General features: G+C 57.0%; 1 protein-coding gene across 7 annotated transcripts in view; it reads right to left on the bottom strand.

The window, feature by feature from the left end:
* Positions 1-23494, bottom strand: part of DOT1L (DOT1 like histone lysine methyltransferase) — a 62416-nt gene that overhangs the window by 7488 nt on the left and 31434 nt on the right. For 5 of the 7 annotated variants that reach the window (XM_047777627.1, XM_047777628.1, XM_047777631.1 and 2 more), the window contains 18 exons: positions 16566-16621; positions 14653-14732; positions 11040-11108; positions 10354-10460; positions 10031-10072; positions 9263-9373; positions 8947-9181; positions 8159-8272; positions 7401-7492; positions 6788-6889; positions 6422-6559; positions 5802-5927; positions 4339-4823; positions 4045-4180; positions 3532-3678; positions 2260-2389; positions 1395-1972; positions 1107-1312 (listed from right to left, as the gene is read on the bottom strand). In XM_047777627.1, the coding sequence (XP_047633583.1) occupies positions 1107-1312; positions 1395-1972; positions 2260-2389; positions 3532-3678; positions 4045-4180; positions 4339-4823; positions 5802-5927; positions 6422-6559; positions 6788-6889; positions 7401-7492; positions 8159-8272; positions 8947-9181; positions 9263-9373; positions 10031-10072; positions 10354-10460; positions 11040-11108; positions 14653-14732; positions 16566-16621 (2954 nt within the window). The remainder of the gene's footprint in view (positions 1-1106; positions 1313-1394; positions 1973-2259; positions 2390-3531; positions 3679-4044; positions 4181-4338; positions 4824-5801; positions 5928-6421; positions 6560-6787; positions 6890-7400; positions 7493-8158; positions 8273-8946; positions 9182-9262; positions 9374-10030; positions 10073-10353; positions 10461-11039; positions 11109-14652; positions 14733-16565; positions 16622-23494) is intronic. The other 2 variants (XM_047777634.1, XM_047777629.1) reach the window with 2 other exon arrangements.

Below are 23494 nucleotides of genomic sequence, written 5' to 3'. Positions count from 1 at the left end.
ATAACAAATGCTGGCGACAGCGTGGGAAGACTGGCCCCCTCATGCATGGCTGGCAGGAATATAAGACTGGGCAACTGTGCACAGCAGTCTGCTGGTTCCTTAGAAAGTTAAAACATGGATGTACCACATAATCTAGCAATTCCACTCCCAGGTACTGGGCAAACTGAAAACATGTTTTCAAACAAAAACACATATACAAATGGCAGCAGCAGGATTCACAAGAGCTTAAAACTGGAAGCAAGCCAAGTGTCCATGCACGGAAGATGGATAATTATGTACAAGGTTGTCCATCCACACAGTGAAATACGACTCAGCCTTAAAAAGGAAGGAGATTCTGACACCTACTGCAACATGGATGGACCTTGAGGACGTGATGCTCAGTGAGAGAAGCAGACATAGAAGGACAAAGACTATCTGAGTCCACTCCCAGGAGATCCCTAGGAGTCAGATTCATAGAGACAGGAAGGAGATGGTGTGGCAGGGGCTGGGGAGGGGTTGGAGAGTGATTGTTAAGGGGTATGGGGTTTCTTTCTAAGGTGATAAAAAGGTACTAAAATCCATAGTGGTGATATTTGCACAACCCCATAAATAAATCAGAAATCACTGGATTGCTCATTCTAAATGAGTAGTAGAATATGTGAATTATACCTAATAAAGCTGGGGTCAAAGAAAAAGAAGGAAGAAGACCCTCCACCATCAGATGAAGAGACACAAGGTGTTTCTGAGAGCCTCAGGGCACGCTTCTCAGTTCTTTCCCCACTGTGGTCAGCTGGCCTCCCCTCCTCTCTGCCAACAAGTGACATCTGCAAGCCTGGGCCACCCCATGATGGGCCACTGACCCAGGACCTACAGGCTCAGAAGGTCAGCCCTACTCTGGGCATAGGGAGACACTAAGCACCAGGTGGCAAGAGGCTCTGGGAGGTCCCGTTTCTTAAAGGGAAACAATCCAGGAAGTAGCCTGTCTGCTCCAGGACATGCCCCACATGAGGGACCATGGCCCATGGGTCGGTGTGAAGCACCCAAGGTCGTGACCCCTGGCCCCCGACCCAGCGGCAGGTGGAAGCTGCCTGCCTTGCATCCCGACCATGCCCTGCCCCCACCCTTGCCTGGCACTGCCGGGCTCATCCTCCGAGCCCTGCTCCTCGTCCGAGGTCAGTGGGGAGTAGTGGGCCCCGTTGGTCTGGCTCAGGGGCTTTTCCTTCTTGAGCACGGGGGGCTGGTCATTGTCCTGGTAGGGGACAGGGGAACTCTTCAGAGAGCTCTCGGGGGATGAGATGGCCGTGATCTCCAAAGGCTGGTTGATGTTGTTAACCTGAGGGGTCAGTCAGACACAGGAGACCGTCAGCGGGCCCCTCAGCACCCCTTGCCCTTCCCCACGCCACTCAGGGCCTCACCATGGAGTTGAGATTCAGGGGGGACCCTGAAGACTGAGTGAAGAGGCCAGCGACAGATGGTAGGGCCCGGCGCTTGGGGGACACGCCTGAGCTCAGGCTGGGGGTCCCTGCCGATGCCCGCTTTCTTCTGCCCCGCTTGCGGCTGTCCTGTCCATGGCTCTGGCCACTGTCCCCGCGGGTGCCTGAGGGCAGGGGGCTGTGCTTGCTGGATGGCGACTGCTTGGCACTGCCAGCACCGGCTGCGATGGTGAACACGACCCTCCTCTTGGCTTCGCTCTCTGGGTCTGAGAAGCCAGCCTCAGCGGGGAGGTCCCCTTTGCTGGCGTCAGGGAGCGGGCCCTGGGTAGCCAGCCGGGGGCTGGTGCAGAGCTGAGGGGCGGGTGAGGCAGAGCCACAACTGCGAGGCTGTGTCAGCAGGGGCGGGTGCTGCGGGGTGGAGCTGCGGGACCCCATGGTGGCAAAGAGACTTCCGGAGCTGGAGGACTCATCCAAGGCGGGGGGCTCGGCTCCAGGGGCAAGTGGCACCGGGCTGCCAGCCAGGGTCCCACTGATGGCCACTGAGCCAGCGTAGGTGAAGCCTGTGAGAAGGACACAGTTTCTCAGGGGATGCTCTGGGGGAGCGTGAGGAAGCTAGGCTCTTTGCATCATGGCATGACAGACCCCACCTCCCTGGTCCAGGTGAGGACAGGTAGGGGCCCTGGGCTGTCACTCGTGTGTTGCTTCCCACTTCCTGACCCAGGGCATGCCATGTGGCTGCTGACCACCAAGGCCCTGGTGCAGCTCAGACCCGGGGCAGGGGGAGTCGGGCTGGCTGAGCTCTCACTCTGAGACCATGCCTCACATGGCTGGGCCAAGAGCTTCTCACCTGTGGGAGGCAGGGCAAGACCTTTGCCCCCGGCAGCACTGCCCCCGGCGCCATGGGCATTAGCACCCATTTGCTTCTCAAGAGTGGAGGAGGTCTCTCGGGCCTGTGGGCCTGGGCTGGGGGTGCTTCTCTGTGGACAGAAAGTGCAGGCTGTCGGCGGGGTCGGAGCAGCAGAGCAGGTTGGGAGCAGGCCTGGGCACACGCCTCAGCAAGAAGAGTTGGGGAAGTGACTGTTCAGGGAGCGAGCACGGTGGCAGCCACTAGAAGGTTCTGACCAGATGAGGGATAGCTATCTGACTTCAGTTCTAAAGGCTCATTCAGGCTAATAAGCTGACTGGGGGCGGGCCAGGGAGGAACAGGCAGGGGGACATGAGGGGCTGCAGCGATGACCAGTGCCTGCAATTCCACTCCTGCATGGAGCCAGATGAAAACAAGCAGCCACGCAAAGCCTGCACATGCATGTCCACAGCAGCATGATTCACAACAGCCCAATGTGGGAGCAAAAGGTGAAGGGACACACACACCGTGTCCTCCGCATACAGACTGTCACATACTGAAAAGGAGAGAAGCACCGAACACTTGCTACCACGTGGATGGACCTGGAGACCATGATGCTCAGTGAGAGAAGCAGACACAGAAGGACACACAGTGTGGGATTCCCTGGATGGGAAACGTCCAGAACAGGCACATCCCCAGACACAGAGAGGGGGTCCTGGTTGTCAGGGGCTGGGGAGGGTGGGGGTGACTCCTCATGGAAAAGGGGCTTTTTCTGGGGTGATAGAACATTCTGCAATTAGAGGTGGCTCCACAACTCTGTTGAACATTCTAAAAAAAACTGCACTGCACCGTATACTTCAGAGGGGTGAGCTGTATGTGAATGATGTCTCTATAAATACAAAAAATAGCCCAGGCTATTCAGCAGTGCCATCTCCAAGTCCACAGGTATGAGGCAGAATGCAAATGAGGACTAGAAGGAAAGGAGAAGTTTCTATAGAATCTGGAAATTTTACTCTCTCTCCACCAGAACACACCACCTTTTACTAAAAAAGGTCTACAACAAAGACAAAATATTATTGTAACCGAATCTGGAAATCGCAGGTCCTATTTCTTTTGGGCATCGCAGTCAGACTGATTTTTAACCACACAAAATTTAACAGAAAGGGACTAAGCCTCGAGGCCATGAGGAGAAATAACATAAACAAAGGCCTCTCCCTGTTTCCACATGTGGTGCCCTCTGGGCACCCTGCTTCCGGCCCAGGGGCCTGCACTCACCACTTTTTCAGCGCGGCTGGGCAGCACCACGCTGGCCAGAGGGATGCTGACAGGCAGCTTGCTGGGCTGCACGGTGCTGAGCGGGATGCTGACAGGCAGGCTGGTGATGGCCTCCCCACTGCTGGCGTAGGCGCGCTCCCTCACACCCTGCGGACACACCGCCAGACCACCTGCTTCTGGGCCCAGGAAGCCCAGGCCACCAGCACTCCCCAAGGAACACGGAAGCCCTCCAACCACAGGGCTAGGGCCCTTGGCATTGCTCCCGCTCCTGCCCTTCCAGGGCCCCACTGGTCACCCCAATGTCCATCCACTCATTGGGCCCTCAGGCCTTTACCTTCCCCATATGCCCATACTCGCCCTCTCCCGTCCGCTCCCCTAGCCTGGTTCCATGGTCGCCACACCTGCCCTCATCCACTGGCTCTCTGCCGGCCAGGCGTGGCCTCTAGCCCAATGACGTCTCCACCAGCCCAGCCTGGCCCTGCAGGGCGCTGTGTGGGAGAAGAGAGGCCTCACCTTCTCGCTGCCCTTCTCTCCCGTCATCTGTAAGCCTGTGGGGGACGAGGGCCGAGGATCTTGGGGGCTCAGCTTGATGCCATTGGTGATGCCGGGGCTGTGGTATGGGAGGCCATTCTCCTTGGTGGGCTCCACTCTGCAACAAGACTGTCTTTGCTCATTTTCTGGGGAGCCCCACAGCCATGGCTTTGCATTCAGAGCTGGTGGCCCAGGCCCAACAAATCTCTGAATCTCGTCCCTCTCAAAAGACCCCCACAGGGCCCAAGGGCACCAGTCCAGCTGGACCAAACTCACCGTGGGTGCACATCGCTGGTGGCTGCCTTGCTGCCAGCCACGTGATCCTGGCTCAGGTGACGCCTCAGCACCAGCTTGGCAGGGGAAAGCCTGGTGTAGTCGGGCAGGGCCAGGCCAGACAACTTTTCGAGCCTTGGCCGGCCGCCATGGCTGGGGGTGCAGGGCACGACCTCCTGGTCCAGGGGGGAGGTCAGGTACTGGGGAGTGTTCTGCTTGGGCGAGGGTCGGCTGAGCGCGCTGCAGAGCTCATAGCTGGCCGCATGGCCATTCATGGAGAGTTCCGGGCTTGTGCTGCTGAAGTGGGGCAGGGAGAACTTGGCACAGTCCAGCTCCAGGCGCAGCCGGCCAGGCTCGGCCTCTGGCTCCCGGGCCAGGCCACCCCTCCCCCGCAGGTGTGCAGACAGGGTGTCATCGGGTGGCACACAGGACTTGAGCTGCAGGAGCTCCTGCTGCCGCTGGCTCTTCTCCAGCTCCACGATGCTGATCTGTGAAGAGGCACACACGTCAGGCAGGCCGGCAGGGACAGCCCTGGGACAGCGAGAGGCTGGGGCAGGCTGGCGCCTGACGAAGCCCAGCAGTGTGTTCTAATGTGCTGAGTGTCCAGGTGGGTGTGAGAAAGCGAAGCACCAGGCACAGTGTCTGCTATGGTGGCTGGCGGCTGTGAGTAGGAGAGATCGGGACACTATGTGGCAGGAGGTGTTTTTTTGTTTTTGGCAACACCTGTGGCATGTGGAAATTCCCGGGCTAGGGACTGAACCTGCACTACAGCAGCAACCCAACCCAATCTGCTGTAGTGACAACGCACCAGAGAGGAACTCCTCTTTAGCTTTTCCCTACAACAAACTGGCTCCTCTTGATTATACACAAGGAGATTGCTCCCGTGGGCGCAGCCCGAGAGAGGACCTACTGTGGGGAAAGGGCAGCAAAGCTCTCCTGCGACACACAGGGCTGGGACCCTCAGGAAGCAGCTGGGCAGGAACCATGACGGGACCTCCCCCTGCTCCCACACCTGCTTTGGGAGGGCAGTCTAAGGAAATGTCCCCATGAGGAGGCTCCGGGGCACAGAAATTCACCATGGTACAATCTCGCAGTGATAAATCCTCTGAAAGAACCCTGAGGGTCCGGCGACAGGGAGAGCTCACGTGAACCGTCAGAGCTCAGTGGGGAGACACGGAACAAGACACAAGGCCTCGGCCCGCACACGGGCTCCCGAGAACCAGAGCCGAGGCCGTGTCTTGCTGTGCTCTCTGGTCAAGTTACGCAGGCGCTGAGGCAGCAGGAGGAAGGGAACCTACACACGTGCCTTGTCCCTCCTGCACTTCTCCTCACTGACCTGAGACACAAGCACAGGCCTCCCATCTAGGTGCCCTGACTGCCCACCCAGGAGCTGATGAGGACAGAAGTCCAGGAGGAGGCGGCTCCAGGGCAGCTGGAGCCCAGAGACCCCTTGACAAGCCTCCTACCTGCAACTCCAGGCAGTGCCTCTGCTTCTCCGAGATCTGGCTCTTCAGGGCCTGCTTCTCTTTCAGCAGGTTCTCTAGGGACAGCGTGGACCAGTCCAACTTCAGTTCCTCGCAGCGAGCCTTGAGCTGTGGGGACAGGGCATCACGGCCATGAGCCCCAGCCAGACCGGCCCCCACCCCAAGGCTGTGCAGCCATAGGGAGATGGGAGGAGCCTGCACTGCCTGCCTGCCTTCCCGGCAGAGAGGTCTGCTTCCTGCTCATTGGGCTCTGGGGGGAGGTGGGCGGGCATCTGGGCAGGTGTCCCTGAGGGCCTGTGTGCTTGAAGCACAGGGCCTGCTCTGGAAGGCTGGGCTGAGGGGCAGCCCAGGGCAGACAGTTCCCCATCAGGGAGCAAGGGAAGGGCACCAAAGGGTGGGACAGGATGCCCGTGACAAGCCAGCCTCCTGCATGTCTACTGGCGTGAGCCTAGGGTCCCCGGAGAGTGGGCTCGTGGAGGTGCCCAGTCCAGAGGAGGCAGAGGAACAGTGAGGCCTGGGTGTCCAGAGAGCCTGTGCCACCTGACACAAGTCTGAGAAGCGGCCTGCCCAAGGGCGCCCCACCTGCCACCCTCACAACATACCAGCTGCAGGCTCCGGCTTCGCAGCTCCCTGTTGCCCTTCTCCAGCTGCTCTGTCTGCTCCCGCAGCTGCTGGTTATGAGCCGAGATCTCCTTCTGCGCTTGGATCAGGTCATTGTAGGTCAGCGCCTTCACACCCAGCTGAGGACACAAACAGCAGAGGTGGCGGGAAGGCACAGTGCTGGCTCACCCTCCCAGGCCCATGGAGCTGCTGGGGAGTGGCCCTCGCCCACCCTCCATACTGCCAGAGTCAAAGGCACCAGAAAGGCAATGGTCCTTCTGGACCTCGGCCCCCGATCCCACATGTCCCTAGTCTGCACTTGAGGTCACATGCTTGGCTTGCCGTGAACCAGGGTGGCGCATCTCTACCTCGTCCAGTTTCTGCTGGAAGAGCCTCTTGATCTCCTCTTTCTGAGCTTGGCAGTGGCCGAACAGTTGCTGTGCGGCGCCCAGCAACCGGGCGTTCTTCTCCTGCAGGGGTGGAGGGCCATGGGCATGAGGGCCCGAGTGAAGGGCGCCCTGCACATGCCCTGTCCCCTCCCCCCAGCAGGCCCACCTGGCTGATTCAGAACAACACAGCCAGGGTGGTGGACAAGCATGCACAAGGCACAGAGCCAGCCTGCAGAGGGCACATGGTGTCACACGGTGGCTGTCTTGAGTTATCAGTCTATGAGGAGCCACAGAATCTATGCTTCCCTCCCTCAAAAAAGCCTGGGTGCCTACCCTGCAGCCCCCAGCACTACCACCCAGGCTGTAGGGGATACACTCCGTGTCACCTGGGGACGCTTCTGAGCACGGGGATGCTGTCACAGCAGGCCAGGGCCAGCTCTGCCAGGGGCGATTGGGCCCTGTAGGTGAGGGGACCAGGGCCCCTCAGGCCCACCCTCTCACCTGTCCAGAGTGCTCACCCTGGAAGCACTGGGGGTGCGGTCGCTCAGGCACGGACAGATCCCAGCCCGGCCAAGGCCACAGGCAGGCTCACCTTCTCCTGGTCCAGCAGCTGCTGCAGGTTGGCTTTGTACTGAGGAGTCTTTGTGTACGCCAGGAACTGTAAGTACTGAATCTTGAAGGATTCTAGGAGAGCCAAGTGACATGCTTTTGACACAGAAACAGCCAGGCTGAGGTTCAACGCGGGGGTTCAGGAACGATGTGCAGGCTCCACGGAGCTCACACAGTATGGCCGCCATCCAGGCCTTTGTCCCATGGGCATCTATCTGACAGCCACACCTGTGCCTTGGCCCTACCTGGGGTCCCTCAGTAGGAAGACTTCCTGTGTGTCCCTTGCAGCTTCTGCTGTCACCAGCCCACCTTTCCTTTCTCCCAAGAACATGTGGGTTTCAGTTCCCTTATCTGGCAGTTTTCTTGGTAAACACATGCTACTGATGTGGAACTGAGGAAACTGATAACTTCCAAAATTTCACAGGGGTTTCCTTCATCTAGTTTCTAAAGAGACAAGAAGCATCTCAAACTAGCCCAATAATGTGAGCATGTGCTCAACTAAGGCGGTCAGGGCCCTGTTCCTGCAAGGATAGATCCCCCAGTGCAGACACAGGGGCCAGCCACCCTGTGTGTTTGTGTGGTGGGGGGAGCAGCACCCTCAGCCCCACTTGACTCCAGGAGCCCCACATGGTGACGACCACAGATGCCCCTAGACATGCTCCATATCCCCTGGGGCAGACCTCAGCTCTTGTCCCCACCCTCTCAACCCCCAGCATCAGGACCCTCATTTGGGTGGCTCACCTAGCAGCTTCTGCAGTGCGGGCGGGGTAGGTGCCAGCAGCAGCTGCTCAGGGGGGTGCCGCTGCACGCTGGGAGGTAGCTGGTAGAATGGGCTGTGAGGTGGCCTGTGCGCATCTGCAGGGAGACAGCCATGGTCACATTTCTTTTTTTTTGTTTGTTATTGTTGTTGTTGTTGTTGTTGCTATTTCTTGGGCCGCTCCCGCGGCATATGGAGGTTCCCAGGCTAGGGGTTGAATCGGAGCTGTAGCCACCGGCCTACGCCAGAGCCACAGCAACGCGGGATCCGAGCTGCGTCTGCAACCTACACCACAGCTCACGGCAACGCCAGATCGTTAACCCACTGAGCAAGGGCAGGGACCGAACCCGCAACCTCATGGTTCCTAGTCGGATTCGTTAACCACTGCGCCACGACGGGAACTCCTTTTTTTTTTTTTTTCACATTTCTATAAATGGCACATCCGGGGTCCTGGACACTACAGGACTCTACAGCTTTCTAACAAAGTCCAGACACCACCAGCCCCTAAGCCTCAGCACTCCTGGCTGCCAGCCCACGCCCGCATGGCTTTGGAAGCTCCCCAAGCCAGGCTTCTGCCTAGGCTGGCATCACTTGAGGACACACTCTCCCAAGAAAGCCCCCAGGAGCCCTCACGGGGGTCTAGGGTGTTGGCACCACACAACACCTTCTGGCCCAAGCCCAGCAGGCTGTGGTGGCAGGACAGGGGCTGTGTCTGGTGGGCAAGGACCCCCATGGCATGGCACAGCATGGGGGCGCTCCTGGGGCAGCTCACCCTGCGGCGAGGGTGATGCCGCCCGCGACACGGTCTGGGCATGCAGCAGGTCCAGTGCGCTCTGGGTCTTCTTGGGCTTGCGCTCGGGGTTCGTGGAGCTCATCTTCTTGGGGCGCCCGCGCTTCCGGCCGGCCATCTTCCGGCCCTTCTTGTTCAGCTTCTTCTTTCGGGCTTTGGAGGGAGACGGCTTCTTGATGGTGGTCGCCCCGGCTTTCTCTTCCTCAGCACCAGAGTCCTAGCAGAGGCCCAGGTGAGGAAGCTGCATGGGCCAGGGGCACCCACCCCCTTGAGGACCCAGGGGCAGGCAGAGGCTCACCACGGGGGTGTCTGCGGGAACGGCCGCCTTGCTCTCAGGCACCTTGGTCGGGGTGGTCGTGTTGCTCTTATTTTCTCGCTGCTGCCGGCGCCGAGCTGCCTCCTGTTCCTCCTGGGGAGCAAGCGTGGCCCATGGCCCTTGAAGCTGGCCTGGCACCTGTGGGCATCTGGAACCCTTGCTCTGCCCATCTCAAGCCCCTGCCCGTGCACATGGAGGAAAGCAAGGCCACGCCTGGAGAACGCCCCCAGGGGGCCGAACAAGGCTCTCAGGCATTGACACCGGCCCTGCGGCACATAACACTGTCACAGCACCTTCTGCCCCAAGCCATGGCAAGTACATAAACCCTGGAGACCCTAACAGGGCAGGAAGGAAGGACCTGGGACCCTGGGGCAGTTGCTGCCAACTGCTATCAATGGGCCCATTCAGACCCATGTGCCTGTTTGAATCTCCAAAGAAAAAGATGTGGACACACATCCTATGAGGTTCATATGCCAAATGACCAGCGAGCACGAGCCTACAAGCAGCACTAGGGAGGGTGGGGCGGCAGAAGCCACCAGATCACCAAGATGCTCTTCACAGGCCTTAGCTCATTTGATGTGCCCCTCTGTTCTCAAAATGTGGCCCTGCTGAAGCTGCTCGTGATGAGGCACACACAGAAGGGAGAGGCCCCAGCACCCAGGCCCTCGCCTCTAGCTGGCCCTTTGGAAGCCACAGGTTCTGCTCAGCAGCAAGCCTAGTGTTAGGTCCAGGACAGATACACAAACTTACCCTGAGTTTTGGGTTTTTCAGACTAGAAAAATAGTTTTCAAGCTAGAAACAGAAAAAGAAAAGGTCTCATTAGCAGTCAGTCCAAAACCCTGCCAGGATGAAAGCAATAGAGGGCTCAGGGGCAGAAGTGTCAGGGGAGCATCTCTGCCCCAGGCCTGCCCTGTAGCCCTTGGGTGCCATCTCTGTAGGCAAGCAGCACTGCGGGCTGGGTCCAGGCCAAGGCCACTACCACAGGGTGTCACTTGGGACAGCGTCTGCCCCAGCCACCCTCCAGTGTCCCAGGGCAGGAAGGGGCGTTGCGGGTGGGGTTGTGGGACACTCACTATGGTGCGGTCGATGGTATGCAGGTAGTAGGAGACTGGCTTCCCCGTCCACGACACTGAGCCCTTCAGCGGCGAGAGCTCCACCACACGCATGATGGTACCAATGTCTGCACATGGCATGCCACATGTGAGAGTCTGTGAAGTGCCCAGGAAACGACGCCGCAGGCCCCGGAATGCCCCTCACTCTCTAGCCCAGCCCAACCAGGGAGGTAGGACCCAAGCCCATCAGGGTGGTGTCCACAGCGCTGTCCCATCTAAGGTGTGCAGCCAAGGATGAGGGTGACAAACCCACAGGGTGGGCATGAAGCACTCAGAGGGCGATTTAGAAACCACACAGATGCAAGGATACCCAGTGCCAGAATCCAGCATCCATGGCCCAACGGCAGAGGCTGTGCACACAGGGCCCAACTGTGGCCCTGTCAGCTATGACCCATCCCTCAGCCTCTGCTCAGCCTGTGGGTCTCACAGGGCATGGCTGCTCAAGGGCCATGGGGCCACATCAAAAGTCTGTGCTCATCACAACTGTGGGGCTCCTACACTGGTAGGGAGGGGCAGGGAGGCTGCTCCACCCCCCATAGTGCCCAGGATGCCCCCTTGTCACAGTGCAGGAGTGGTGAGGTTGCCCGAATGCAGTCAAACTGTTTAAATTGTACATGTCAATGATTCAACAATAGAGGAGCTCTTACCACTCAAGTTTCGACTGTTTATCCTGAAGTTGAGAGGTGCGAAGGGCTTTGAGGACACGATTCTGCCACCTGAAACACAGAGAGTGGTCACTGCCAGGCAGGGGACCATCAGGGACAAACAGCCTGATGAAGGGGAGAGCAGCAGCACAGCAGCTTCAGGACAGACAGGAGCTCTGACACGGCAGCACAGGGGCTGTGGCCTGTCCTAATCTTAAGGTCAAACCAAACCAAGCAGCATCGTCCAAGCCCCAACCCATCCCCTGAATCCTTTCCTGCAAGACGGGCTCTCGGGTGTAGCTGGCCGGGGACCCCCTGCGCCATCTCTGGCCTGTGCAGATGCCTCCACACTCCCAGTAGATCTGACCTGGAACTGGGCCCAGAGCCCACATGGATAGACACACATAAGCTATTGGCTCAGGCGGCAGTGGCCGCATGAAAAGTTTTCTGGTTAAGTGCTCAGTCCCGTGTGCTCAGTCTTGGGAAGAGCATCTGGGCAGAATCACCGTGTGGTGTCTTGTCCCAGCACAGAGCGCTGCATGCACTGTAACAGACACTGTCAGAGATACGCTGTTGCTCCCAAGACATCCCAGTATAACAAACAGAGCCAAAGAGAAAAGTCAAAGAAAAGATATTTGTTACATATCAACTGTAGCAGTGGATCCAGCACTGCCACAGCAGCGGCTCAGGCCACTGCTGTGCTACAGGTTCAATCTCTGGCCCAGGAACATTCATATACCGCAGGTGCGGCCAAAAAAACCCCCAAAACTCTAACAGGGGAATTCCTGTTGTGGCTCAGAGGGTTAAGAACCGGACTAGTATCCATGAAGATGAGGTTTCGATCCCTGGCCTTGCTCAGTCGGTTGAGGATCTGGCATTGCTGTGAACTATGGAGTAGATCACAGATGGGGCTCAGATCCAGCATTGCTATAGCTGTAGTGTAGGCTGACAGCTGCAGCTCTGATTTGATCCCTAGCCTGGGAACTTCCATACGCTGCAGGGTGGACCCTTAAAAAGAAAAAGAAAACATCAAAAACTGGAGCATTCAGGATCTACACCCACACCCACAGGGCCCGAGGCAAAGGCAGCACCCCAGCTCAGCCTGGTCTCTGGAGCCCCCACCTTGAAGGAGGCTGTGACAGGCCCCTTGCTGCCCGGATGCCAGCTTAGGCAGTGGGCTGGCTGTGCCAGGAAACAAGTGAAAGAAAGCTCAGCAGCCCTGGGGCCCACCAGAGACACAGCCAGAGACCGAAGTGCTCTCAGGGGTGCTGGGCATCACGGGAGTGCCCAAAGTGTGGACTGCAAGGAAACAGCCCAAGAGCCCAGAGGCTCTAATTAGGAATCTTCCCCCTTCAGGGCCCCCAGGACCATGGGTACTCCAGGGGACTTCGATGGGCAAGTCGCTGCAGGGTGACAGACCCCAGGTGACAGAAGGGGGTGGCAGGCAGTCTAGGCCCACTAGGTGTCCCAAGCCAGCCATGGGGTGAGTGCAGAATGGGCAATGTCTCATGAGACAATGAGCCCACATGCCCATGGGCATGTGCAAAAAGATGGAGGGGGCATGGCCCACAGCCCGAAGTCCAGAGCATCAGAACAACAGAGCCCAAGTGGTGCCCTCAGGCTGCTGGAGAGTGGGGGATGGTGCAAAGCTGGTGCCCCGGGCGTCACTGCTCCTCCCCTGGGGCGGGGGCAGGAGGGGGATACAGGACTGGGGGCCCAGTGCTGGGAGAGAGGCACCTCATCAGGGCCACACAGCTCCACCCCAAGAGAGCCAGGGCCTGGGCCCCGAAGGGGAGCTGCTGACTGCAGAGCCTGCTGGGCTGTTGGCATGCAAGCTGCATATCCAACCTCACACCAGGTCACAGCCCCCTGGGGCACCCGGGATACTGTCATGTCCTGCCAGGAGGACTCAAGGACTGGCACCCCGAAGGAGGTCAGAGCTCCAAGGAGAATATATCCTAGCTGGTGTGCACCTGGGCGCCAGGGGAAAGGAGCCTGTGGGCCACAGGTCTGAGTGCTTGAACCCACAGCAGTGGAGTCAGTTCTCGCTCCCGAAACAGAGCAGGGCACAGACCTTGGCCTCCTGCACCCGGGAAGCCACCGACTTCCCTGCAGGGAGAAAAAAAGCAGCAAGGCCTCGGCTCTCCTCTCACTGAAGGTATGAGAAGCAGGTGTGAGAGCAAAGGATGGGGAAGGCACACAGCTCTCCCTGGGGACAGACAATGCACAGGCTGGGGACCCTGCACTGCTTGTTGGGACCACTGACAGTGCTGTGACTAAATGATGTGGTCTGGAGAGAGAGGCTGGGGAGGCCGGGTGTTCTGTGCCCCCTTCTTGAACAGGCTGAACCTGCTCCCCTCTCGGTGTTAAGAGTCTCATGATCTGGGAGACCCAGCAGCAGTCACAAGAACATGAACTGTCGTTCAGACAAAACCAGCCAGCTCCTACCCGTTTAGAAGGCTCCTGACTGGGCATTACCTATTAGCCACTCCACCGACTGGGCATTACCTACTAGCCACTCCACCCACACGAGGCCACCTCAGGCCCAGCAGAGGGACCCCTGACACCTGCTGCCTGTACCTGGGCAGGGTGCCGCTTCACCGTAGGCAGCCAAAAAAAGACCTCAGAGCAGCTCCCTATCCTGGTCCCTTCAGAGGCCACCCACTTGGAGACAGCCCTTCTCAGCTTCACCTCTGGGCCGGGGTAGGAGATCAGAACACAAGACAGAAGCCCCCCACATTTCCGAGAAGTGAGCCAGGCAAGGATGGGGAGGTCGGGCGCCAGGAGCTCCATCCTGAACAACTGGTCTCAGCACCTTCCACCCAGCCTGTCCATGGATGGTCAAAACTTGAAGAACGGAACGCTTCCCCCAGAAGGTTCTGGCCAGATACCCAGAGAACTCACTCCATAAAACCACCAACATAATCCCAAATCTAAAAGCTATCACAAGCACAGGGAAAACATACCCTACCTAACTGTGAAACGGATTCTTAGGAAGATATTGTAATCCGAGAGTAAAAATTTGACTTTCAAGCTTCATGCTATGACCTCATTGCAGCTGTGCTGCTGTCTGGGCAGCAATTCGGAGATTCAGACAAGCAGTGACCTCCCCTCCCGCACCCGGGTCTGGCCTGTGGGCAGCAGGCAAGGGAGAAGTGGGAGTCTGTAGGGGCAGGATGGTCCAAATACAGGAAAGGCCCAGCAAGCAAGCCAAAGGGGCTACCTGGGCCGTGTCCTCAGTGCCCCCTGCTGGGGCTGCCAGATCACACGGGACACCCAGTCAAATCAATTCCACACATATGATTAATCCTCTTTTAGAAGCCAGGATGTATGTCCTTGTGCTAGGAAGTTACTCGCTGGCTACAGGCTGCCCACAGCCCGCCTGCTAATCTGGCCACTGGGCCGCTGCCAGCCCAGCCTGCCTAGGGCGGGATCAGGTCTATTTCACTACTTTCGCTGAGCTGGGAGGTGCCCCACCCACAGCCTTTCCACTGGGCCCAAATGGAATGATACCAGTAAGGACCCCAAGCTCATGATCAGGGCCACACCTCATGGTTATGAGAAGGTCGGTCAAGCACACGCATGGCGGACAGGGTGAGGGAGGGGAGTACGTTACCTTCCTTCATGTTTGCAAACCGCTCCTTCAGCTGGTGATCCACCTCAGGACCAAAGGCAAAGTTATTCACAAATATAACACTGCAAAATAATATTCCAGTTGAGTGAAACGCAGGTTCTACTTGCACACGTGTACAGAGCTGCAGAGCCTATGCCTAGTGCCTCCACTGCAGCTCACTTGGGGCCACCCTGGCCCTGCTGCACTGCCTCCACTCGGGCTGGGGACGGGCTCCTGGGCCCACAGGTGGGACGGATGCTTAGAAAGGTCTAATGACAAGCAGACGTGGACACAAGCCCAGGGCAACCTGCCCCCCTGCCCCCCATACACCCGAGGTTGGAACGTGGCCAGCACAAACATCACCTGGGCACACAGTTGTGAGGATACCTGGGCAGTAACGCAGCACAGGCCGGGCAAGCTGCACCCACCCAAAGGCCCAAGGGACCAGAGCGAAGTTCTCCCAGGGGAGGGTATGGCCCAGCCCTTCCCACTTCTCAAGGGTTCCTGGCACCAGCTGGCCTGAAGACATACACGCCCCCACCCTGTCCCCACTGGCTCTGGCCCACGGAGAGGAACTCTCTGAATGGCTGGACTCAAGGAACAGCCATACCATTGGTACATTTGAAGACTCCCAGGGAAGGCAGACCGTTCTGATTAAAACAGCCTTGCCTAACGCTGGGCCGCAGCAGCAGCACTGCAGACAAGGTTTCCTTCCTCATCTGTGTGTGGCAGAGAACAGTAAGCTGCCTACCAACCCGCGCTATGCGTTTTGAATCTTTGTACGAGGACAAGAAGACCAGGGTAGGGACAGACTGAGGAGCAGAGCAGCAGGAGAAACACTGAGGTGTAATGAAGGCTTTCTCCCTGCCCAATCACTCGAAAAGATGGAGGCGTCCCTGGGGCTGACAGGCCGGGGGGGTCCCACAGGGAGCAGGACTGGCCTGGCCGGGTCCTCACTTGAGGATAGAGCACTGGAAGGCTGGACGCCGGAGTCTCAAGGTGACTAAGTGGGGACAGGGTGTGAGTAGAAAAGCCCTGGGGTTGCTCTGGCGGGATTCCTCTGTGAGGAAACGAGGAGGCCCCAGAGCCAAGATGAAGGCCCCTGACGACAAAGGAGCTGGCAGCGAGGGGACATCCTGCACAGGAAGCAGGCGGGCACCAGGCAGGGGGGCTCTCAGGGAGCTCTATCACCCTCGAACAGTACAATGCTCCAGATGCTGCCTGTCTGCACTCCCCACAGGAGGGGTCCCCATGGCACCTTGAGCCCAGCTTGGCCCAGGACAACCTCAACAGAGTCCCCAGACCCCTTGCCATGGGGACACCAACAGGGTTGGTGTGGTTCTCTCAGGAAAGGGGCTGTGCCTGGCTGGAGAGCACAAAAGGACAGGCTTTCTGAAAGGGGAATGCCTGTCTTCTACTTGTCCCAAGAATCAGATAGTGGAGGACATGGGGCCAAGTGTGGCACACATGGGAGGAGCGGGGAGGAAGACTTCAGTTCAAGGAGTGCTGAAAAAGTGTGACATGCCACCTCAAGGTCTATACAAGCACCTGGCACTTCAGGGCACAGCCATCGCCAGATGCGAAAGCACAGCAGTCCTGTCTTGCTCTCCAGACCCAAGGCCAGGGAAAGACAAGGGAAGCTGATGAGGCAGAGCGGGGGAAAGGAGCGGCGGGCAGCAAGGATGCCTGTCAGGTCCCTGCACGAGGGGTACGGAAGCAGAGATGCTGGCATGCTCAGGCTCCTGCATGCCACAGTGCTGCTGGCTACTCCTGGGGAGCAGAGCCCAAGGGCCATGCTTGTCAGCCCCGCTCTGCTGGTGTGACCCCCAGGGTTCTAGGGAGCTAAGCTGCCCCTGCCACCCATCTCGACCCTGCCAGCTGGTCCCTGTGGCCTCACCTCTAGGCCCCGGCCGTACCTCGTGTTGGCAATCCGCTCCCTCCACTCCTCCGAGAGGAAATCTCCCCTTTCCAGCTGAAAGGAGAAAACAGGAACAGCCTATTACTCAGGGGTCATGCTCCCCTCTGTGCCCCACCCCACCTGCCCCCCCAAAAGAAATGGTATGAGCAGAGGCCCTGAAGTGAGAAGGACGTGGCAGTATGGGGCTCCCGGGAGGGGGTGCTGGGGAAGAACAGAGATCACATCTGCAGGCTAGCCACACAGGAGGTCCTGGCTCCCAGGGCATTGGGTAAAGTCCCCCTGCAATGTCCACACAAGGCCAGCAGGGGGCACCCCAGGCAGCTGTTGGGGACAGAGTTGCAGCCCAGCACCAGCAGTGCAGTGCTGGCTGCTTGGGGGAAATGGAAGCCACACGTTTGCTGTGGCTGCTGACCTGTCTGTCTAACTGAGAGCAGGGCCATCCTCACCCCTTCAATACCTGCTCCCATCACTATTGCTAGCAGACTAATCTCCTTGTGCCTCAAGGCCATAGTCTGTCCAAGAGAACAGGTCTCGTTAACCTAATTGTCCAGAGCTGTAACATTTAGTAAACGAAGAAATCTGGACTTTTTTGTTTGTTTGCTTTTTAGGGCCGCACCCGTGGCATATGGAGGTTCCCAGGCTAAGGGTCAAATCAGAGCTGCAGCTGCTGGCCTACACGACAACCACAGCCACGCCAGATCCTTAACCCACTGAGCGAGGCCAAGGATCGAACCCGCAACCTCATGGTTCCGAGTCGGATTCATTTCTGCTGCGCCATGAGGGGAACTCTAAGAAATGTGGTTTTATAATGCTTTAAAAGAGACTATCATCGAACTCCTGGGTGCCCTCCCAGAAGAAGTGAAAACAGACCTCCATAGGAAAGCCTGTAATGTACCCCCTGGTCCACAGCAGCAAAAGGTGGGAACAATTCCCATGTCCATCAGTGGATGAACCATGTGCTCCACACATGGGAACATCACTCAGCCATCAAAAGGAGACAAATACCAGCTACCACCTGGATGGACCCTGAGACCACAATGCTCAGTGAGAGAAGCAGACACAAAAGGACACACAGTGTGGGATGCCATGGATGGGAAACGTCCAGAACAGGCACATCCAGACACAGAACGTCTCTGGGTGAGCGCTGGAGACAACTTTTAACCTGCCCCCATCTGCACACCACCCCTAGTGCTGCGAGGTGCCCGAGAGGCCCTCCTCCGCAGGATGGGGTGGCACTGCCCAGCAGGCCTCACCCGGGAGGAATGGCTACAGGTTGGTCACCCTCCAGAGCATAGGGAAACCACCCTGGTGGGTGGGTAGGTGGCCTTCCTAAGGTGTGCAGGAGCTGCCCTGGTCGGAGTCCATCCTGGGGTTCTGGGATCCCGCCCTCCTGGGCCTGCCATCGCTCCCTGTACATGGCCCAGCCAGGCTTGGGGTGCAGACCCAAGTCCCAAATCCTTAAGGCGCTGCACAGGGAAAAGCTTGCACTGCAGGCCTGAGGCTGCATCCCTGGAAGGCCCCTGGGCATCTGGCAAACATAGGCTCCTGCTGTCCTCTCAGTATCTGGGGTTTCTTCATGACCAGCCCCAGTGAGAACCCGGGCTGGGTTCTGTGAGCCCCCTGGGGGCTGCACCTCTGCTGTGGCGTCACTTTGAGGGAGATTAGGCGCACCCTGTGGACTCTGAAAGCTGTGTCTGGTGCCGTGGACCCACCTCATGCCTCTTCCCTCTGCTGATTCTGCTGTCCTGTCCCTGCTGCGTCCTGGGCCTGTCAGGCTCTTCCCCTGGGACTTCTCTCTCCAGGGTCTCTGGATCCTCCCCTCCTGGGCCTGCTATTGCTCCCCATTCAAGCCACACCATGTCAAGCCACAGAGCCACTGTTCAGCAAGGCAAGAACACAGCCACTGTCCCATCCTCACCTGCCAGCCCTGTACTGGCTGAGGATGGTGACTGGCTGAGATGGCTCCGAGTCACTGAGGCCAAAGTGCCCGAGTTAGCAGCAGCAGAAAAATGTGCATGGCTTTCCTATAACCCTCAGCAGGGGCCCGTGACCGACCTCAAGGTAACCAAGACCCCCAGCTAAGGAGGAATGCTATGGGAGCACAGACAAGGAGCGCCCCCAGCCTGCACAGGCAAGAGGGCTGCTATCTGCATGGCCGTCCTTGCCACGGGGAGACACAAGCAGAACAGGGACATCCCCACCCAGGACATTCGGCGTCACCACAGACGTCCTCCTGAGCCACCACCCACCGCTGTACGGAACACATACTCCAATCTCAAGGGAAAGAGCATGGCCTCCAGGAAGCACCCATTCCTACAGGGAGACCAGGGTGGCTTACCCCAGAGACGGGGGGGGGGGGGGGGGGGGGGGGGGGGCAGAGCTGCTGACGGGTGGCCCTGGGCTGTAACTGTGCTACTGACCCAGGAGCAGCTCAGGGACACAGACACAGTGCAGTACCAGACCACCCGACCATGGACGAGCCTCCTGGGAGGGGCAGCCTCACCCAGAGGGAGCCCACGCCACCCCATGGCCAGGTGCCTGGCCGGGGCCCTTCCCCTGAGGCATCTCCTGGACACAGGCACCTGCTGTTGTGCCAAGGTCACCACCAAGTGCCAGCAGCACATGGTTACCCGGGTATTTCCAGCCAGAGGGGGTGCCCCGAGGTGTGACAGATGCCGGCAGAAGCCAGCGTAGGGAGGGGACAAGCTCTGATACTGGGAAAAGCATGCTGGGCTATTCTTAGGCTCCATTGGCCTCGTTCCCTTTTCAGTTACTCAGTGATGGAGACAGGACTCCGCCTGCCAGCCCAGGCGCCTGATCCAAGCCACACAGAGCCGCAGGGAGGGCCCTCCAGACCCAGCACACAAGCTCCTGCCAAATCTGAGTGTTCGGCAGGGACTGTCACTATGCCTGCCTGGAGCAGGGCCGCCTGGAGCCAGCTGCTCCAGACATGGCCACCAAGGCCGCAACCAAGTGTCCTCTGAGCTGAGCTCTGCTCCAGCCACTTTGTAGGGGCCACGGTGCAGCTGATGAGCAAGGTTTTCATGCAGGGAGCCCTTCCAATGCTCCAACTGATGTGCCACTGACCCCTGGAGACACCACCGGGCCAGGCGTTGCTGCCTGGCAGTGCCAAGGGGAGGAAGAAGTGAGAGGCAACCTGCCAGGGCAAGCAGCCACCTCTCCCTCCAGCCATGCGGTAGGCACCAGCAGCTGAAAGCACACTCCAAGGAAAGTGGCGGAGGCTGCAGCAGGTGGACAGGGGCATCCCTGGGGCCTGCACCAACGCAGACTTTGCAATACATGCTCGAACCCTTGGCCCTCTCACCAGAGGCAGGGGTACTTTCTCAATGTAAAAGCCCATGTCTGGAGTTCCCATTGTGGCTCAGCAGTAATGAACCTGACTAGTATCCATGAGGACAGGGGTTTGATCTCTGGCCTCACTCAGTGGGTTAAGGACCTGAGGTTGCCACAAGCTGTGGCAAAGGTCACAGATGCAACTTGGATCTGGCATTGCTGTGGCTGTGGTGTAGGCTGGCAGCTGCAGCTCCAATTTGACCCCTAGCCTGGGAACTTTCATATGCCACAGGCGTGACACTAAAAAGGAAAAAAGAAAAAAAAAAAAGCCTATGTCTTAGGTCATGAGGTCTCAGGAATATGGTATGCTGCCCAGGAACTCTCAGCAGCATACTGGTGGATCTGGTGCAAGAAGGAAGGTTCCTGGAAACAAACCAATGGGACTGACTGCCCTCAGCCTGAACAAGGAATGCCAGAGGTCTTCAGATGTGGGAGGGACATGGGGGGGCCAGAGGATACACCCCTTCACTTTCCATGGAGGGTAGAGAATCTTCAAGAAATTCCACCAGCAGCAAGGAAGGGGTTCTGGGTTTGTGCTGTGGATGTGCAAGTCCTGCTGCAGAAAAAGCAGAGGAGAAGTTATGCACCAGCACCACCCTGGCACAAGATCGAGACATCGAAAGACAGGAAAACCAAAAACTGGTCCCCTCAGGGGTGCAAATCCCCTCAACAAAATAGGATCAAACCCCAAACTCGACAATGCATGAAGGAACTATATACCACAGGACCAAGTAGGATTGATCCCAGAAGCAGAGGGCTGGCTCAACCTCCGTGCTCCTCACATCAAAAGGCCAAAGAATAAAATTGTACCATCATGTTGACAAATACACAAACAGCATGAACACAAGATAAAAATTTCCAGCAAAACAAGAATAGAGAAGCACTCTGTCAATGTGAAAGAGAACATCCACAAAAATACCCAAAGCTAACATCACATTCATGGCAAGAAACTCTAGGCCTTGCCCTCTTGCCACGCTTGTCCACACTCCAGCTAACAGGAATATGGTATGCCGCCCAGGAACAGTAAGACAAGAAAGGAAAGGGTGGAGAATGGGAAGACGTGTTCAAAGGCAACAGGATTGGAGTTTCTGATGTGGCTCAGGAGGCTAAGAACCTGACTAGAATCCATTAGGATGTGGCCTCTCTCAGTGGCTAAGGATCCGGTATTAGCACAAGCTGCAGCATAGGTCACAGATGTGGCTTGGATCCTGCATTGCTGTGGCTATGGTAAAGGCCAGCAACTACAGCTCTGATTCAAGCCCTAGCCTAGGAACTTCCATATATCACAGGTGTGGCCATAAAAAGGGAAAGAAAGAAAGAAAAAGAAAGAAAGAAAGGGAGGGAGAGAGAAAGAAAGAAAGGGTGAGTGACAGGATTGTCTATGAAGAGAATCCAAAGAATCAACAACAACAACAAAAAAACCCCTGGAACTAATATAACAACTATAGCAAGGTTGCAGGATAAAGGCATCACTGTAAGTTACTATACCGTATACAGAGGTCAACTGCTTTCCTACAAATCAGCAATAAACAAGTGGAATTTGACATTAAGAAGATAATACCGGAGTTCCCGTCGTGGCGCAGTGGTTAACGAATCCGACTAGGAACCATGAGGTTGCGGGTTCGGTCCCTGCCCTTGCTCAGTGGGTTAACGATCCAGCGTTGCCATGAGCTGTGGTGTAGGTTGCAGACGCAGCTCGGATCCTGCGTTGCTGTGACTCTGGTGTAGGCCGGTGGCTACAGCTCCGACTGGACCCCTAGCCTGGGAACCTCCATGTGCCGCGGGAGCGGCCCAAGAAATAGCAACAACAACAACAACAAAGACAAAAAAATAAAATAAAATAAAATAAAAAAAAGAAGATAATACCATTTTTATCAGCACCAAAAAAAAAAAGAAAAAGAAATAGGTACAAAATATGTAGAAGACATACATAAGGAAAACTACAAAACTCAGATGAATGAAATCAAAGAAGAACTAGACAAATGGGAGTGCCCTGATAGCCTAGTGATTAAGAATTTGGGGTTGGGAGTTCCCGTCGTGGCGCAGTGGTTAACGAATCCGACTAGGAACCATGAGGTTGCAGGTTCGGTCCCTGCCCTTGCTCAGTGGGTTAAGGAGCCGGCGTTGCCGTGAGCTGTGGTGTAGGCTGCAGACGCGGCTTGGATCCTGTGTTGCTGTGGCTCTGGCGTAGGCCGGTGGCTACAGCTCCGATTAGACCCCTAGCCTGGGAACCTCCATATGCCTCGAGAGCGGCCCAAAGAAATAGCAAAAAGCCAAAAAGCCAAAAAGCCAAAAAAAAAAAAAAGAATTTGGGGTTGGAGTTCCCGTTGTGGCGCAGTGGAGGCAAATCCAACTAGGAACCATGAGGTTCTGGGTTCGATCCCTGGCTTCACTCAGTGGGTTAGGGATCCAGCGTTGTTGTGAGCTGTGGTGTAGGTCACAGATGCGGCTCAGATCCTGCATTGCTGTGGCTGTGGCGCAGACCAGCAGCTGCAGCTTCGATTAGACCCCTCGCCTGGGAACCTCCATATGCTGCAGCTTTGGCCCTTAAAAAAAAAAAAAAAAAAAAAGAATTTGGGTTGTTACTTCTGTGAGGTCAGTTTAATCCCTGGCCTGGCAGCTTCTATATACTGTGGCAAGGCAAAAAAAAAAAAAAAGTATATATGTACACACAGACACACGCAAACACGGAAAAGAACTAAATCAATGGGCAGTTATTCCATGTTCATGAAGAGGAAGACTCAACACTGTTGAGAGGTCAGCCCCTCCCAGTTGGACAAACAGAGCCAATGCAAACCCAACTGAAATCCCAGCAAGGCAGTTTATGGGCAATGACAGACTGATGCTGAAGGTTAGCGGAGGGGCAGATGTCCTGGTGTGGCCAGTGCATCACCATCACTGCAGGGAAGAATGAAGCTGGAGGCTTGAGGCTCCACCATCAGGGTAGCATGGGGCTGGCAGGGCACAGCACCCACCCAAATGCAGCGCTGGCCTCTGACCAAGGAGGCCAGTGGAGAAAGGCAGTCTTTGCAGCAGGCGGGTAAGGGACAAGTGACATCCACACACGGATGGATGACTTTAGAACCAGACCTCAAACCTTCACAAGAATTAATTCAAACCAGGCCACTGACCTGAATGTAAAAATGCAAAACCGGACAACTCCTACAAAAAATTTTTTTAAGAGCAAATCTAGGTGAGCTTAGGCTACGTTTTTTTTTGATCCCCGCCTATAGCATATGAAAGTTCCCGGGCCAGGGACTGAATCAGTCCCACGGCAGTGACAACCCCGAGTCCTTAACTGCTAGGCCACCAGGAAAACTCCAGGCTTGACTTTTATACAACACCAAAAAAAAAAAAAAAAAAAACACAGTCCACCAGAGGAGAAACGGTGAAGCTGTTCTAAGAATATGGAACTTCCTGTTCCTGCCACCCCATCCATCTGATTTGTCTGATTTTCCTAAGGCAACAAGGAACCCTGAATGGCCCACAGCCACTGTTGCACAGGATGGCAGAGAGGGAGAGAAGTGTTGTAGGGAAGCTTCCAGAGGGAGGGGGCAGCAGTGGGACAGCTGG

This window comes from Phacochoerus africanus, chromosome 4 (genome assembly GCF_016906955.1).
Source record: "Phacochoerus africanus isolate WHEZ1 chromosome 4, ROS_Pafr_v1, whole genome shotgun sequence".
Lineage (NCBI taxonomy): Eukaryota > Metazoa > Chordata > Mammalia > Artiodactyla > Suidae > Phacochoerus > Phacochoerus africanus.
The sequence above is the reverse complement of the archived record's forward strand: the minus strand, read 5'-3'. Positions and strand labels throughout refer to the sequence as shown.